Source organism: Arachis ipaensis, chromosome B04, assembly GCF_000816755.2.
Source record: "Arachis ipaensis cultivar K30076 chromosome B04, Araip1.1, whole genome shotgun sequence".
Taxonomy (NCBI): domain Eukaryota; kingdom Viridiplantae; phylum Streptophyta; class Magnoliopsida; order Fabales; family Fabaceae; genus Arachis; species Arachis ipaensis.
This window is the reverse complement of record NC_029788.2, coordinates 24,151,285-24,166,613: the sequence shown is the minus strand read 5'-3', so window position 1 is coordinate 24,166,613 and position 15,329 is coordinate 24,151,285. Positions and strand designations below refer to the sequence as shown.

Below are 15,329 nucleotides of genomic sequence, written 5' to 3'. Positions count from 1 at the left end.
TTTTTATTTTAAAAAATATTTCTGGTATAATAATTTTTTTTCAACATATTATTATTATAAATGTTTAATTAATAAATTTGAGTTAATATTATTTTTATTTTATTTTCTATTAAAAAAAGTTATTAATTTATTCTTTTTGCTATTTATTAAATTAATTTCTTTTGTGGTTGAACTTTACCAGGCTAATAGGAATCTTCTGCTACGTAAACTTGACCAGCCAGATACGTGACATCTGGTGGTTGACAATGCCTTACAAACCACCGAATTCTACTAGCTCTCGGGAGTTGGAGTGATCAGAGGGCATTCTGCGATGCTAGCTGCTCTTGTGGAAAGGTGGCGACCAGAGACACATACGTTTATCATGCCAGTGGGTGAGGTTATAGTGACACTGGAGGACGTGTTACACTTATTCGACCTACCGATCAACGGAGAGGTTGTGACTGGTTGGACCGATAGCAATCATGACTTTTTGGTCACCCAGAGCCTCCCGATATTCAACAGTGAACCCCAAGTGAGTAGATCTTCCAAGAGCTACATAAATCTTTTATGGGTTCACCATATTAGAGACATACAGCTTTTGGACATATAGGAGTCTGTTATGCGCTGTGTTAGATGTCACATCTTTTGTCTGCTGGGTACCACCCTCTTCGTGGATAAGTCGACGACATATGCCTAAGCGAAGTATTTACCACTGCTCTAGAATTTCGATCAGATTGGCAATTACAGTTGGGGGTCAGCTTGTCTTGCGCACCATTACAAGTCACTGTATTGTGTATCATGGTATGATTGTAAGGAGATGGATGGGCAACTTGATTTGTTATTTGCTTGGGCGTGGGAGCATATGCCGTGGCTGGCGCCCATTCCCTGACACTAGCTTGCGCCAGCTGAGATACCGGTGGCATGCAGGTAACCGTCGTTATTTTATTGGAATTTGACTTGTATGTTAATTATGGTTTACTGGCAAGACGTAATTTAAACTATGTGAATAATGTTCTCTGTTGTAGATGGAGTCATCATCCACGGTCCCGAAAATGGATGTCTATGACGTAGACAAACATTAGGCACGCAATCGACTTTATGGAAGACGTGAGCATGGGTTTTGAGATTTTTTGTTATAATTTATGATATTATTAATAATCTAATGCTCCTTGGAATATTTTACAGTTTTTATGGAGGCCGTATGTCGCCATCATCATTCCTGCCGAACTACACACACACCTTGATGTCTGTGACACGGTGGGGCCATTGGTGTCATTCGAGTGTGTCGAATGGATTCCTGTGGACCGAGTGGTTTGCCAGTACAGATATGCACAGTCTCCCCCTCTGGCAACACAAGCCATACCAATTGACACACATTGCCATACTCTTCGAAGAGTACAGCACCATGACTAGTGCGGGATTCATGACAAATGGATACAATAATGGGGTAACCGCCGCAACAGTCGTCTGCGAGATCGGGGTCTGCAACCAATTGTCGACTTCACCCTGTCTGTCGATTACCGGAGTTGGTACATTGGATCATACGGGATGTACCTGAGGTTGTCGGATGTCATTCCTCAGCAGCCACCCCAGTATCCACCCCAGCAGCCAGCACAACCTTATACAGTATTTCAGTTGTTTTCTTATTATCGCCCATAGCTATCTCAGCACAACAGAGCAGTCATGGGCAATCCAGCCATCACAGCACGCATCATAGACATCAGTCTCATCATAGATCACATCACAGACAGCACAGCCATCACAGCCAGCACGGCCATCACAGCAATCTTGGATTCGAGCTGGCGGACATTCCCCCGTTCTCACCATAGACATTTGGGGACTACGATATCATCCGTCAATTCCTTAACAGCGGTGGTCCTGTTCTTAACGATGCTTACATCCCAATAATCCCCTCGCAGTAGTCCTTACAATCCTACCGGACATCAGTCGACGGTATGTCTCATTGACACCATCGCTGACATACACCTGCCAATCCAGCCGCTAGTTAGCACAACACGCAATAACATGGCAACATGGAATTCGCTCCACCTGAAAATGGCCATAGTCGCACCTCCATCACGCAAGATCAACAACTAACACTTTTCCACTAGGCATTTCGCGCACCTCAAACACCTCGTTTCTTCTATCAAACCGGTGCACAACGATGTTGCCTGCACGCTGCATGTTTGCCTCTATCCGCTGAGTGGCAAACTCTTAGAAAGTAAATTCATCACGCTTCCGCTGGTAAGCCTCAATACTCTTACGCGTAAATAATTCGTTCAACTGATAATATGCTGCTCGGACTAGTGCCAAGATAGGAAGATTTCGAGCACCCTTCAACACTAAATTAATGCACTCGACAAGGTTTGTTGTCATGTGACCCCATCGATGTTCCTCGTCAAATTCCAACACCCACTGGGGATGTTCGATGTTGTCGCACCAATGAACGTATGCCTTGCCTCATTCTTGCAACCTCCTGTAGTTGACGTTGTACTCCTCCACTGTCCTTGAATACCCAATGTTAGCCACAAGCTTTTGCAAGTATGAAACTTTGAATTCCCTCAAGAAGTTGCTACCAAAGTGCCGAATACAAAACATCCACCATGCTCTCAAAGGTTTCCAATCATGTCCGCTACGATTACTGCGGCCCGAATTGACTCATGACAATCGGAGATCATACCCACGCCGTCTCTTCTTACAACATGTGTTGGTAAATTACTGAGAAAAAGGTGCCACGCATCAGCAGTCTCACCTTCTACAATGGCAAAAGCAATCGGTATAATATTTTTATTCCCATCTTGTGCAACTGCAACTAAAAGGCAACCTTTATATTTTCCGTATAGGTGGGTCCCGTCAACCTGAACTAGTGGCTTGCAATATTTGAAAGCTCTTATGCATGGATTGAAACTCCAGAATACCTGATGAAGTATCCTAACACCGTCCACCTCTTGACTCCCGTTATACAGGGGTCGTGTTTCTATTTGGACTTGTGAATCAGGCATCTTCTGAACTATTGCCAAGAACCACAACGACAAAGCTTGGTAAGATTCTTCCCATCCACTGAAAACCTTGGCTATCGACTTCCGTTTTGCCAGCCAAGCCTTCCGGTAACTAATAATATAGTTGAATCTTGCCTGGACTTCCACAATTATAGATTTGACCTTTATGGATAGGTTGGATTCAACCAATGGCTTCATAGCCTCAACAATCGTGTCCGAGCCTAACTTGGAATGATCTTGTGAGATCGTTCCCATGGAATACATGTGCCTCCCATTGTATCTTTGAATCTCCCAACAGGCTTTCTTCTGTATTAAGCTGGCTCGGGTAAGTCAGTCACACCCACGTCCATAATTCATGCACTTTCCATAAAACGTTTGTGGCTCGGATTCCTAAACAAGGTAATTGACTCCTCTGGAGATAATGTAACTCTGAATTGCCGCAATGACTGATTTTTCTTGAGCTGTATTCCATTCTAAATCTAAACTCCTTATCCTCAGGATCAGCAACACCTATAAAAAACAAATTTGTCGTTCATCAATCCGGTAAAACAAAATCAAGTAAACATACTACCCACTGCTCACGTACCTATGTTTCTATATTCGGAAAACTCTGGTGCATTCTTGGCATCAAGATCCAAGCTATGCATAAAAGGTGGAATGTCCATCGGTTGACTAACTGCGGTCGGAACCACTAAAGTTTCCGCCACTGCCTCACCTCCCCATTGTCATCTTCGTCCTCATCACCGGCTTCGTACGTAGCTTCGAACTCCTCATCGCTATCATCGTTCATTCCTGAGTATGTCTCAGCTCTGTTATCTTGCACATTTGTGTCATGTTGAACCTCATCTACAACAATATGCTCAAACTCAACGTATAACTCAATCCTCGAGTGTTGCACCTGAGTTTGCTGGTGAATATGAAACATCTGCTGAATACTAGTTTCGTTGACGATTAGCATAACCTCAAACTGTATCAGGCTGCCAAATACGACAATTGGACTCCTGTAGAGAATGTTGGTCACTCTCTTTAAAATATCAGCCTATATACTTTGACAGAGCCCATGCTGTACTTCCGCGAACGTTATAGTACACGGAACCACAAATGAAAACATATTCTCACATGCAAAACTCACACCCTCATACGTATTTCGTACGACCTCACCGTTGTGGTAAACCACTATATTTGCAGTGCCCTCCATCATACCGACCCTGGGGAAAAAAACACTTCTCTCACAATGAAGTAAAATAGTTACGAGCTTTGATTTTTTTAGACAGAAGACTCACCTCGCAGGCTACGTGTTGCAACGCCATCCAACCAGCGTCTGCCACGTGTGAATCACGTTACCTATGTGTTGCATGGATGGGTGCCACGTGGCAACACATTACCTGCGTGTTGTGTGAGATTGTGCCACGTGAGTTGCGTGCTAAGTCAGCACGTTACCTGTGTGTTGTGCCTGTATGTCTGCAACGTCCACACACCTGGTAAAGCTCACCTCCAAAATCTATATTAAAATTCTTTAGCCTTAAAAATCTTTATATAATAAGAATTCATATTAATATAATAAAATAAATAACATAAAAATAAGAATATTTGTTTAGGTGGTGTATCTGGTGGCGTGCTTGTGGTGACTAACAGTGACTACGCGTTGACCAGCCAATAAATAGAAGACACGTGGTAACAGAGGCTGGGGTTATTAAGTTTTGTTTGACATGTTAAGAATATTTAAATTCTGAACTACCTTTCGAATTACTTTCCATCTCACACCACCTAATACCTAAACAGACTATAACAATAAAAAACAAATATTACTCACCGCAATTTTACTAATTGGTTTCCAAATACTAGCATGCCATCCTCAACTTCCCGCAATCTTTCTTGTGAAACAAAATGCAGGAAAGAAAAACATAACAAAAATATAGAAATGATTATTGCCTCTTACCTGTATAATCTGGTTTGGTTCGTCTTCGTAGGTCGCTGCTAGTCTATCAGACAGTTATCTTCTCCGACGACGAGTAGCCACTCACGATTAGCACTATGGCAGCTTCGTGCAACCTCCACGACTGATTTTTAGCAATTTTTCACTCTTGCTCTTCCCTTTTGTTGCAAATAATACAATCCAAATGCCCAAGGCTTGTTGTAATGTGCGGTCCTCCCAAACTCAGAAAACTCTAACTCAATTATACCTCATCGTCCATCGATTTTATACTAACATTTGTTTTTTTCTTATTTTCTAGCAAAAAAAACTTGATTTTGTATCTAATGACCATCGAAATATTTATCTTTAGTCTTAATTAGTTTTTTACCCTTGATTAACAACTAACTGAAAGTTAAAAGCCTTCATGATATCAAACTGTCAGTAAATAATTGGATGACTCCTTGTAGCCACTGTAACCACAGCAAAACTATGGCCACCTACCACAGAAAGCACCATTCATTTATTCCCAAAACATACAAAAAATTGTCTATGATAATAAAAATCCATCGAATTATTTGGGGCTAAAAAATTTGGATACAAATATTTTTCTGGTGTTATTCTCGAATATGGAGACGTGTGATGTATTTTAAAGTAGTGGATTTTACCTTCTTGCCAGTTGCCATGGACGAGATATGTTTTTTATTTTTATTTTTATTTTTTTAAATTGAATGAAAAAAGCTTCTCATTATATGCTATAAGATTTGTTAGAAAATTTAAAAATTGAATCTCTTTATCTCATAGTGTGCGAGTTTATTTTTTTATTTTTTAAATAACAAAACTATTTATGTATGTTGTATATTTTATTTAACAATATATTTAGCATAAATATATTAGTACAAATGCATTTTATTAACATGAATATATAAAAGAGAAATGATAAATGGTCATCAAAATTTATTATTTTTGGCTATCAATTAGTCATCAATGTTTAAAAGTATGAGATAAAGTATGTTATTAGATTACTAAATTAAAGAATTTAAACTAAAAGAATTAAGTTGATGGTTAAATAATGACCAAATCAATAAATTATGATGACCTCCTAACATTTTTCTATATAAAATAGTTTAATATATAGATAACAATAAACAATAAAAAAAGACTAAACTACCAAAAGTAACCATGAAAGATTGATTTGCTGACAAAAGTAACCATGGAAGATCAAAACTCCTCAGATACCCACAATTAATTTGCTCCATTTGTCAAATGTAACCAAACGTTAATAAAATGTTGTTAAATTATACAATATGTCCACATCCATTACAACGTGGTAAAAGGATGCCTTACGTGGATTTTTTTTTTGTTAAAATTAAAATTGCATTTATTTAGTTTATTAAAAAAAACGTTACTCCTTCAAGCATTGAAAATAGAAGAACAACAAGAGGTGTTACCCTCCCTTTTGAGCGCGAAATCAATCATGTCCTAACAGAGCAGTTTTTCATCTTCTTCTTCTCTAGCGTAATCCCATTGTGCTCTGATTCCATTCCTGCGACGACATTGGAGAAGGAGGTTGCTACTTCTCCAGCACCCCGTGTTTAGAGGCGATCACTGTCACACTTGAAGGCTCTATGAGGTATATGAACTAAGTCATTCATGATTGTAACCTCTAAGTTATAAAAGTTGTTTGTTCGATGTGAAAAAATTTGTTCTATTGTTGTGGTTGTTTCTAATAGGGTTTGAATTTATGGTAACTTTATTGTATTCTTGTTCCTATGATTTAATTTATGCTAATAGAATTTGAGCAATGTCAAGGAGAGAGGTAACTACAAGTGAAGGAAGCAGATTTTCAGGAGCTTCACATTCGAAGATGAAGAAGAAGAAAATCATGGATGGAAGATGTCACTGTGGTGAGTATGTTGTCTTGTTGGAATCTTTGACGGTTACTAATCCTGGAAGATGGTTCATTCGTTGCCCCTTTTCGAAGGTATGGAACATTATTTATGATAATTAGACAAGTATAGGGTTTCTCTGCATCTCTGATATTTTGATTTTTTGACTTCTGTAGAGTCGAGATTGCCATTATTTTCTTTGGGTTGATGAAATTGATGGGAGATGGCAAAGTTTGGCAAGGTGTTTGATTAGAAGACTGGATGAGCATGAATGTGGTGTTGCTAATCAAGATGTAACAACTGCTCCAACAGACCACAGGGAGAGAAATGTTAACATGGCCACGAAGGTTGAGAAGAAGATTGAAGGTGAAATCAAAGCTATGAGAGTATGGCTTGTGTACATGTCTTTAGGATTGTTTCTGCAGTTTACGCTTTTTTTGTTTGTAATAGTCATGTACAAGTGATTGGTACAGGGTTGTTTTCTATCAATGAAGAACAATGTAATTCATGTTTGAATGGGATGATATATTTGCTATTTCTTACTTTTTATTCTATCACTATTCTCAATAATTGTTATTCTTTTCTAACATTGTTTAAGCATTGAGCTGAGAAATTAGTTAATCATAACAACATCAATATTAGAATATAATATGTATTAGCATAATCATAAGCACTCATAAGCATTCATAAGGTTCTAAAAAGGTACATCAATAACTGTTTAAGTAGTGTATGTAGCATACGAATATGACATGATAATCCAAAATAAAAATAGTAAACATAACTGATCCTTAGCAGTAAAGTATTGAGGTAAATTACATAAATATAGATTCCAAAAAAGATAAAGACTGTCAATTTTTTTTAATTTGGTGTTGAGTTGCTGCTCCCACTGGATAATCCATAGGCTATGCCTTGCATAGTAGTAGATGGTCTGGGTGGTCTGAATCCAGGAATTGGCCATGTTGGTGTAAGGTGTGATCTTGGTGCTGGCATAAACTGTGCAAACCTGGAAGTTGTGCCTGCACTGGCTCCTTGCATTGTATGTGGGGACACAGTGGGTGGCCTAACAGATGCATTGGATGGCTGCTGAAGAGTGTTCAAAGTTGGAGCCTGAGGCACAGGGGTCTGAACTTGTGATGGAGGAGGCCTCTTGGTGGATCTCTTTGTTCTCTTTATTTTTGTGGTTGGTGGCCTAATTGGTGGTGGCACTTACGGTGTATGCGGCATATTAGGAGACGGATTCAATGTGGTAGTGGCTTATAAATTAAGTTAGACATGAATGTAAGTAAACTTAATAGCTCAAAAAAATGTTTAAGCAATTAACAAATTTATATTTTACCTGTGGTTGGGTTCCGGCACCCAGAGATACCTCAAATTCAGCTGCTGCAGCATCCAAGGCTGTCTCTGCCTCTGCATCCTCTAAGGTTTTCTCCCAATACATCTCAGCCAGTCTTTCATCATCCTCATCCTATGCTACATTAGCAAGTGATACATGTGCAGTTGTTGCTGCAGAAGAGTTTTGACCATGTGCTATAGCATCCACAGTAATAGCAGCTGCTGCCATGGCTTCCTTTTTAGCCTTGCAACTTCTAGAATTGTGCCTTTTCTGTATAATAATTGAGATTTTATAATAGTTCACAACACAAATATTCACAGACAAATATCACTAACAATTGTTATGGTGAACAATATTTCACAAACCTTCAAACAATATTTGTATTTTATTTGACCGTATTTTCTCTTTGTCCTGTAAGGGTCTGGGTTAACTTTGGAAGCATCCCTAGTGGTGTCTCTCTTCTTAGTGGGCCGCCTGATAGGTCGTTTGTAATGTGGAGGCAAAATTGGTATAGTGTCTAGCTATTGCCAATACTCTTGACTAGGCACCGGCTGAACCAAAAATTAGTATGTTGCATTGTAAGCACCAATTGTCAGCCATGTGTGTGCAACCTCTTCAACCCTCCTATTTTGATGTGCCAATGCTGCACATGCATGCTTGCAGGGTATGCCAGTGAGCTGCCATAGTCTACAAGTACAAGTATGCTTTCCGAGATCAACACTTACTTTCATAGGTAAGCATTGAACCTCAAAGATATTTCCAGCATCATCCCCTGTCCAGAATGGCCTCCAACTACTGCTATCTTTCTTATTTTTCTCCAATCTACTCTGTTGTACTGGACAAAACCGTCCATTGTATCCCCTCAACTCCTTCTTATTTCTAGCCAAGATTCTCATAACATAACACCTTATCTCTTCCAGGAGGGTAATGATTGGCTTTCCCCTAACCTTCTTACACTTAGAGTTAAAAATTTCACTATTGTTGTTGGTGATATTATCCACCTTTGGCCATTCACTAAAGTGGGATCTTGACCATTGTTTTGGTGGAATGCGGCTCAGATACTCCCAAGCATGTGGGTTTAGTTTTCTAATTGTTGTCATGGCTGCTGCAAAGTCTTGGGGGGTGGTACTCCTTGCACACACCCAAACTGCACCCTTGAGGTCTGTGCTTTTTCACTGCTTGGTGAAATTCTGCCATATATGCATGACACAATACCTGTGTTGTGCCCCTGGCATAACTTCTTCTAGAGCTGGAATAAGACCCTGAAAAAATGTATAAAGTTTATTCTTTCACGTGACATGTTTATATGCAAGAAAATGTATAAATGCTTTAAATGTTGTACCTTTTGTTGATCTGACATAAATGTCCAATAGTTATTCCTTTATCACCCAAATCTTCTTGCAAAAGTTGAAGAAACCATTTCTAGTTGTCTTTGGTTTCCGAATCCACAATAGCATATGCGATGGGGTAAATGTGATTAGTCGCATCTTGACTAACAGCCGTCAACAGTTGTCCACCATAGTATCCTCTCAAGAAGGTCCCATCCAAGTTAATAAATGGTCTGCATCCAGTAAGGAAGCCCTTTCTACACGCATCTAGGCAAATATATATTCTTCTGAACAATACAGTTAATTCTGGCATTGGTGTGGTGCATATATTGACAGTGGATCCTGGGTTAGTAGTCAAAATTTGCATGGCATAATCACGGAGTCTTGCATATTGTGCTCTCTCACTACCTTTAATTCTTTCTTTTGCCTTTGGCATCGATCTATAAATTTTTCTTTCACTCAACAAAACATCATACTCTTTCTTAAAGTAATCCTCAGCCTCTCAAACGGTCATCATTGGCTGCACCCTAATTTACTGCTCCAAATCATCTACAACCCACTTTCCATTAGCAGACCGATTATGCACAACCCTGCAACAAGTATGCTCGTTCACAAATGTTTTCACCTGATAGCTCAGGGGATAATTCCTCTTAGCACAGTATATCTACCAAGGACAGTTCTCATCCCAACACAATACCTTCACTCTTGTACTATCCATCATTGGAAAAAAATACTCCTCCCTAAATTGATATTAAACTTTTTCACCGCCCTCTTAAATTGCTCTAAAGATTCAAACTCCATACCTACTTCAAGCCTAACTTGTCCAACCGGTGCATCATCATTACCTATGTAGTAGGGCAAATTGAAGCATATGATTACCAAAAGTATTATAAATAACATGCTGCAAAAAAATAGTTGTAGTGGATAATAACTGATGTGCAATATAACTCTGATCTAGGCAACTTCCTTTGAATTTTGACTTAAATAATTATATATGAACAACATTCATTAGTTAATATTCATCATACAGTAATTTGCACACAACTGCTCAATTCAGAAAAAAAATTAAATTATTGTTCTAACTTCTAACTTACTAATAATCAAAGGAACACTGAAAAATATTAGTAAATACCTTGTGGAAAGACCTTTGGTTGTTCCTCATCTGAATCTGCACAACTTTTTAAAGCTCCTCAGACTCATAACAGTGTAATCCTGGTTCAGGGGTCTGAATATTCTTCAGCCTCATCAACTGGCACAAAAATACTTGGAGCCTTTTTAGGATATGGGTTCTATTTTGAAAGTTTGTCCAGTAGGTTCAGGTCTGCTAGTGCTCCTCCTGTTCTACTTCTTGGCCACTTCTCTTACTTCATGTTGAGATAGACCTTCATTGTGTTCAGCATTTTGACTTGTTGATAGTGGTAGTTGGGGCTGAGTAATAGAATTAGAATCCTGTACATGATAGGGTTCAGATTGGGGTTCATTACAAGGTTGGGGTATATATTGTGTCAGTATCTCTGGTGTTGTTGTTGGGGCAGCATGAAAAGGTTGAGAACTAGAATTGTGTTGTGAATTTAAGGTATTTGTGGCTTTTTGTTACTGTATGAGATTACTAGACTATCTCATGGTTGTGGTGGGTTGGCTAAAAAATTTTTTGCCTTGTGATAATGATGTCCTTGCTTGTGTATTGGGCTGAGTGTTGAGTTGTATATTGGGACTTTGATTGAGTTGGCTATTGGGCCTGGTACCTGACTGTGCGGTGGGCTGGACTTTGGGATGATCAGTTGTGTGTTGGCCATCTTCGTAACCTTCTTTTTTCTAGGAGTTGGAGTCTTCTTTGCACAACTCTTTTTTCTGTTTTTCATCAGGAGACTCCTTGACATCTTCATCGTGCGTAGTGATTTTTTTCCGGATATCAATCCTCCTCGTTTAATTGGAAAGACAATGTTAGCAACCCTTACCATACCCATGTTCAACTTTTCACTGGACTACTCATATGTTCATCACCAATAATAAACCAATATAATAAATAATTTCTAGTTGTTTGGACCTTATTTCTTCAAATTTCTTATAAGACCAGACTTCCGGACAATCTAAGAAGTTGTGTGTCATTTGAACCAATATTATCTAGTTATCATGGTGCTAGGTTCAAGTTCACTATCTTAAATATATTCATATTTCATTGTTTATATATATATTTTGGGTGACAATGTTTCATTGTTTATAATTATTTATAATTATTTAGCCAGCTACAATTTTTCTAATATTTACACTTTATAATAATGATCATAATTCTATGAATATAACTATAGCAATTTGAATATGAAGAGTATTTGTTATTTTTCACATAATATAAATTGTAGATGATAATGGTGTGACGACTATTAATTGATTACAATCGCCTTGGATTGATGAAAAAATGAAGATGGTGGTGGGTGGATTTTGGGCTGAGGCAGAATTGTATGTTTGAGAAAAAGCAATATAGGAAGAACTGGAAGATCCCTGAAAGTTTTGATCTATGACCAAGGCGATTACACAAATGCCACTGTTATCTTGAATTCAGTTGCCATGAACTTCGACCTCCATGGCCAAATCTTGCTCCACGACCTCTTCTACTATTGAATCCACAATTTGAAAAGAAGACTGCATCGAATTCTACTGGACATAATGTACTGAGCTACACCAAGCGAAGTGTTTTTAAACTTTTCAAGCATATCCTCATGTGGTATGAGAAGAGCTTCAACTTCTTCAACTGTGTAAATTTCTAGTTTTGCTCGAACTGTTGTAGTAACAGAAGAAAACTCATCCGGAAAAGCTCTCACAGATTGCCTTAATATGATCTTTAGGAGAAATGTAATGGCCAAGTGTAGAGAGTAAATTGACTATTTTTTTTTTTTACCTTGTTCAAGAATTCAGATACAGAAAATGTTACCCAAGGTGAAAAAAATGTAAGTATATAATTCTCTACAATTATTAACCTAAGATAAACACAATGAATTGGAAAGAAATTAAGATTTATGAGTATGTAATGCCAAAAAACTTTTTTTTTTTCAAATTATATATTCATTATTTAAACTTACCACAGTATAGTCTCATTTTTATAGTATAAACTAGCCTTATTCTCCATATCTTATGCGAGAGATTATATTGAAATTAAAAAGTTTAATTGCTTCATTAATCTTTATAATTTCACTAAATTTTTAACTAGATTTTTATACTTTTTTCTCTTTCAATTGGATTCCTACATTGTTTTTAATTTTATAATTAAATCCTTCCAAGTGTTTTGCAAATTAAAAATATTCATAATTAAAAACCTCATTAGATTTTTTACCACATGCATTTTGGGAAAAAAATTCTGTTAATTTTAACATTTTTGATATAAAAAGGACTTAGTTACAAAATTAAAAGCAGGGTAGAAACTCAATTGAAAAGAAAAAAAATATAAAAATCTAATTAAAAATTTAGTAAAATTATAAAAACCAACAGAGTAATTAAATCAAATTAAAATATTATTTTTTAAAACTACAAATCACATTAATTTGTTAAATATATAATATCTTATACATAATGTTTTGGAATAGACACAATAGTTTGTTACGGATGTAGTTCAATATTCAAAATGTTTTTCGAAGAATTCATTGTTGATATGAAGTGACAGATGTCACTGTTAACTCCATATCTTATACTGTGATTAATGATTGACAAATAACAAATATAATTTAAAAACTCCACGATGATTCAACACAATGGCCAAAACATGTTGCAGATGATTCATATTCCACGAGTAAACTACAAAATCCTTGCATTAAAATAGCAAAGGAAATTTGATATGTGTAGAACTGTCTCAGCTATAATATTGAAAACACACATCTAGTTAAATATACTTATATACACAGACACCAAGGTGAGATGTTCTTACCAGAAAACAAAATCTCTACCAAAGATTATGCAATATCTACACATCTGATTCCCTGATACAAAGTTAAGATGCTTAGTGTTTAATCATCAGCAAAGTATCTCTCCTCCGCATCAATATTGGCTTCCCTCATCCAGTGATCATCAAGGGTCTCATCATTATCTATCTTAGTGTAATCCAGATGTTCATGATCTTCCCCTAATAAGAACTTCTGCTGCATAATGTACGTAAATTGGTTCATGCGGTCTTCCAGCTCTTCTGCGGATAGAGATGATTCCTGACTCTCTCTGGCTGGATCGGAAGCAACACCATCATCACTTATATCGGGTTGACTTAAGTGTCTCTGCTAGAGCAAAAACAAATGAAATTGTTTTAAGTCCAAAAACATAGTCATAGTTTTCTACAACCAAAGTTTTCGATATTAACATGCATACAGTGATTTTGCATGTGTAAGCTACAAGAGTAGATTATGCAAGACAGTCAATTATAAATGGTGGTGTGCAGTTGAGATTGTGTATAAGAATTGGATAAGATTATGTAACTAATCACTTCAAACTCATCTGTTGAATCTAATTCATAACATGGTCGAAAACCAACTTGAAGAAGCTGGAGAACATAGTTGAACTAGATGGTATCCTAAAATTTAATTTGCCATTTCTTTGCCCCACACAATTTCTTGTTCTTGGTCAATTAAATCTCGGCATGCAAATATATGATGCATATGTTATTGCTGCTTGCCACAGGCATACATTAATACATATCATATCCCTCTTATTTAGAGAGAACAGCCAAACAAAAACTGTCCTGAACCCCTGACCATGAATACAGATGATGCAGTGTCCCAATTCAAATACAGTTATTTAGCAGAATATCCAAATACAAGTAAAGTACACATTAAGAAACATTGTCACCAAAGTACCAGAATGCTCATGCTTCTAGATCAAATACAACACATAACTCCTTAACCGAGCTGAGCATAAAGACTATATAATAAGCTTACAAATTAAAACCTAACAATATCATAAGCAAGGTGTTGCAAGATTATCCTGATAGACAACACCAAAAATAGAATTAAACAAAGCAAACTTGCATTGAAACAGGTTAAGAAAGTTTAAGACCCAGTCCCTTTCGGGCACACCCATCCTCTGCTGCTCCCCTCTAATCTTGGCAACCAGCTCAGCTTCCTCACATCGTCTCATTAAAGTCTCAGACCAGCGCTCCCCGGGCCTAGCCATGCCCCTGCTGCTCTGGTCCTGAAACTTCCCAACATATTCATGGTGCAGGTAAGGCTCCCTTTCCCTCATGGCGTCTTCGGAGAAGTAATGCCCATCATACACCAATTTATCCAAGTAAGCCCGCCTTCGGTTCTTCACGGTCACTGACCGCATCCTCAACTCCTCCGAAGTTGGGCTCATTATGCTCCTAAGCCTCTTTAGATGCCAATTAACCTCATAGTCGTCTTTCATGGAATCAAACTCTCCCAGCTCATCGCTAATAAGCTCAGAACCATATCGTTCTAGTACAAACACAGATTATAACCTTACTAAGGATACAGTAATAAGTTAACAAGAAAACCCTAACTCCATTGTTTTCTCAAAAGCAAGCATAATCAACTTTGAATTCATTTCTATATTCACTCTCGATATATACCTAAAGTTGCAAGAAAGTGTCCAATCAAAATAAATAAATAACAAGACATTACAACACCTCTGATGCTGAACTTCGTTGATGGAGAAGAGTAAGGGTTTAGAATTAGATACCTAAGAAGAGAGGAACGTCTCTGGAGAGAAGGTCGCGGAAGATTTGCTTGCGCTGGGAAGGGAGAGTGGCGGTGGATTGGAGGGCGCGTGGGAAGTACAGGTTCTCCAAACACGATAGCCTCTCCGATATTTTCTCCATCGCTTCCGAACTCATCACCTGCTTCTTCTTCTCTTTCTGCTCTTCCATCTCTGTTTCTCTCTGTCTCCTTGCTCGGC

General features: G+C 37.8%; 2 protein-coding genes and 1 long non-coding RNA gene across 3 annotated transcripts; 1 reads left to right on the top strand and 2 right to left on the bottom strand.

Moving 5' to 3' along the window:
- LOC107636314 lies at nt 2,589-3,643 on the bottom strand. Its single transcript, XM_016339833.1, has 3 exons — nt 3,565-3,643; nt 3,407-3,488; nt 2,589-3,294 (listed from the first exon to the last, which is right to left on the bottom strand). The coding sequence occupies exons 1-3, from the start codon at nt 3,641-3,643 to the stop codon at nt 2,589-2,591; spliced, it is 867 nt and encodes a 288-aa protein (XP_016195319.1).
- LOC107637712 lies at nt 6,728-9,272 on the top strand. Its single transcript, XR_001619479.2, has 3 exons — nt 6,728-6,874; nt 6,956-7,246; nt 8,846-9,272. It is a non-coding gene; the product is annotated as an uncharacterized LOC107637712 (long non-coding RNA).
- LOC107636316 (coiled-coil domain-containing protein 97) lies at nt 13,178-15,323 on the bottom strand. Its single transcript, XM_021122390.1, has 4 exons — nt 15,114-15,323; nt 14,444-14,869; nt 13,788-13,807; nt 13,178-13,696 (listed from the first exon to the last, which is right to left on the bottom strand). The coding sequence occupies exons 1-4, from the start codon at nt 15,298-15,300 to the stop codon at nt 13,436-13,438; spliced, it is 894 nt and encodes a 297-aa protein (XP_020978049.1). The 5' UTR covers nt 15,301-15,323; the 3' UTR covers nt 13,178-13,435.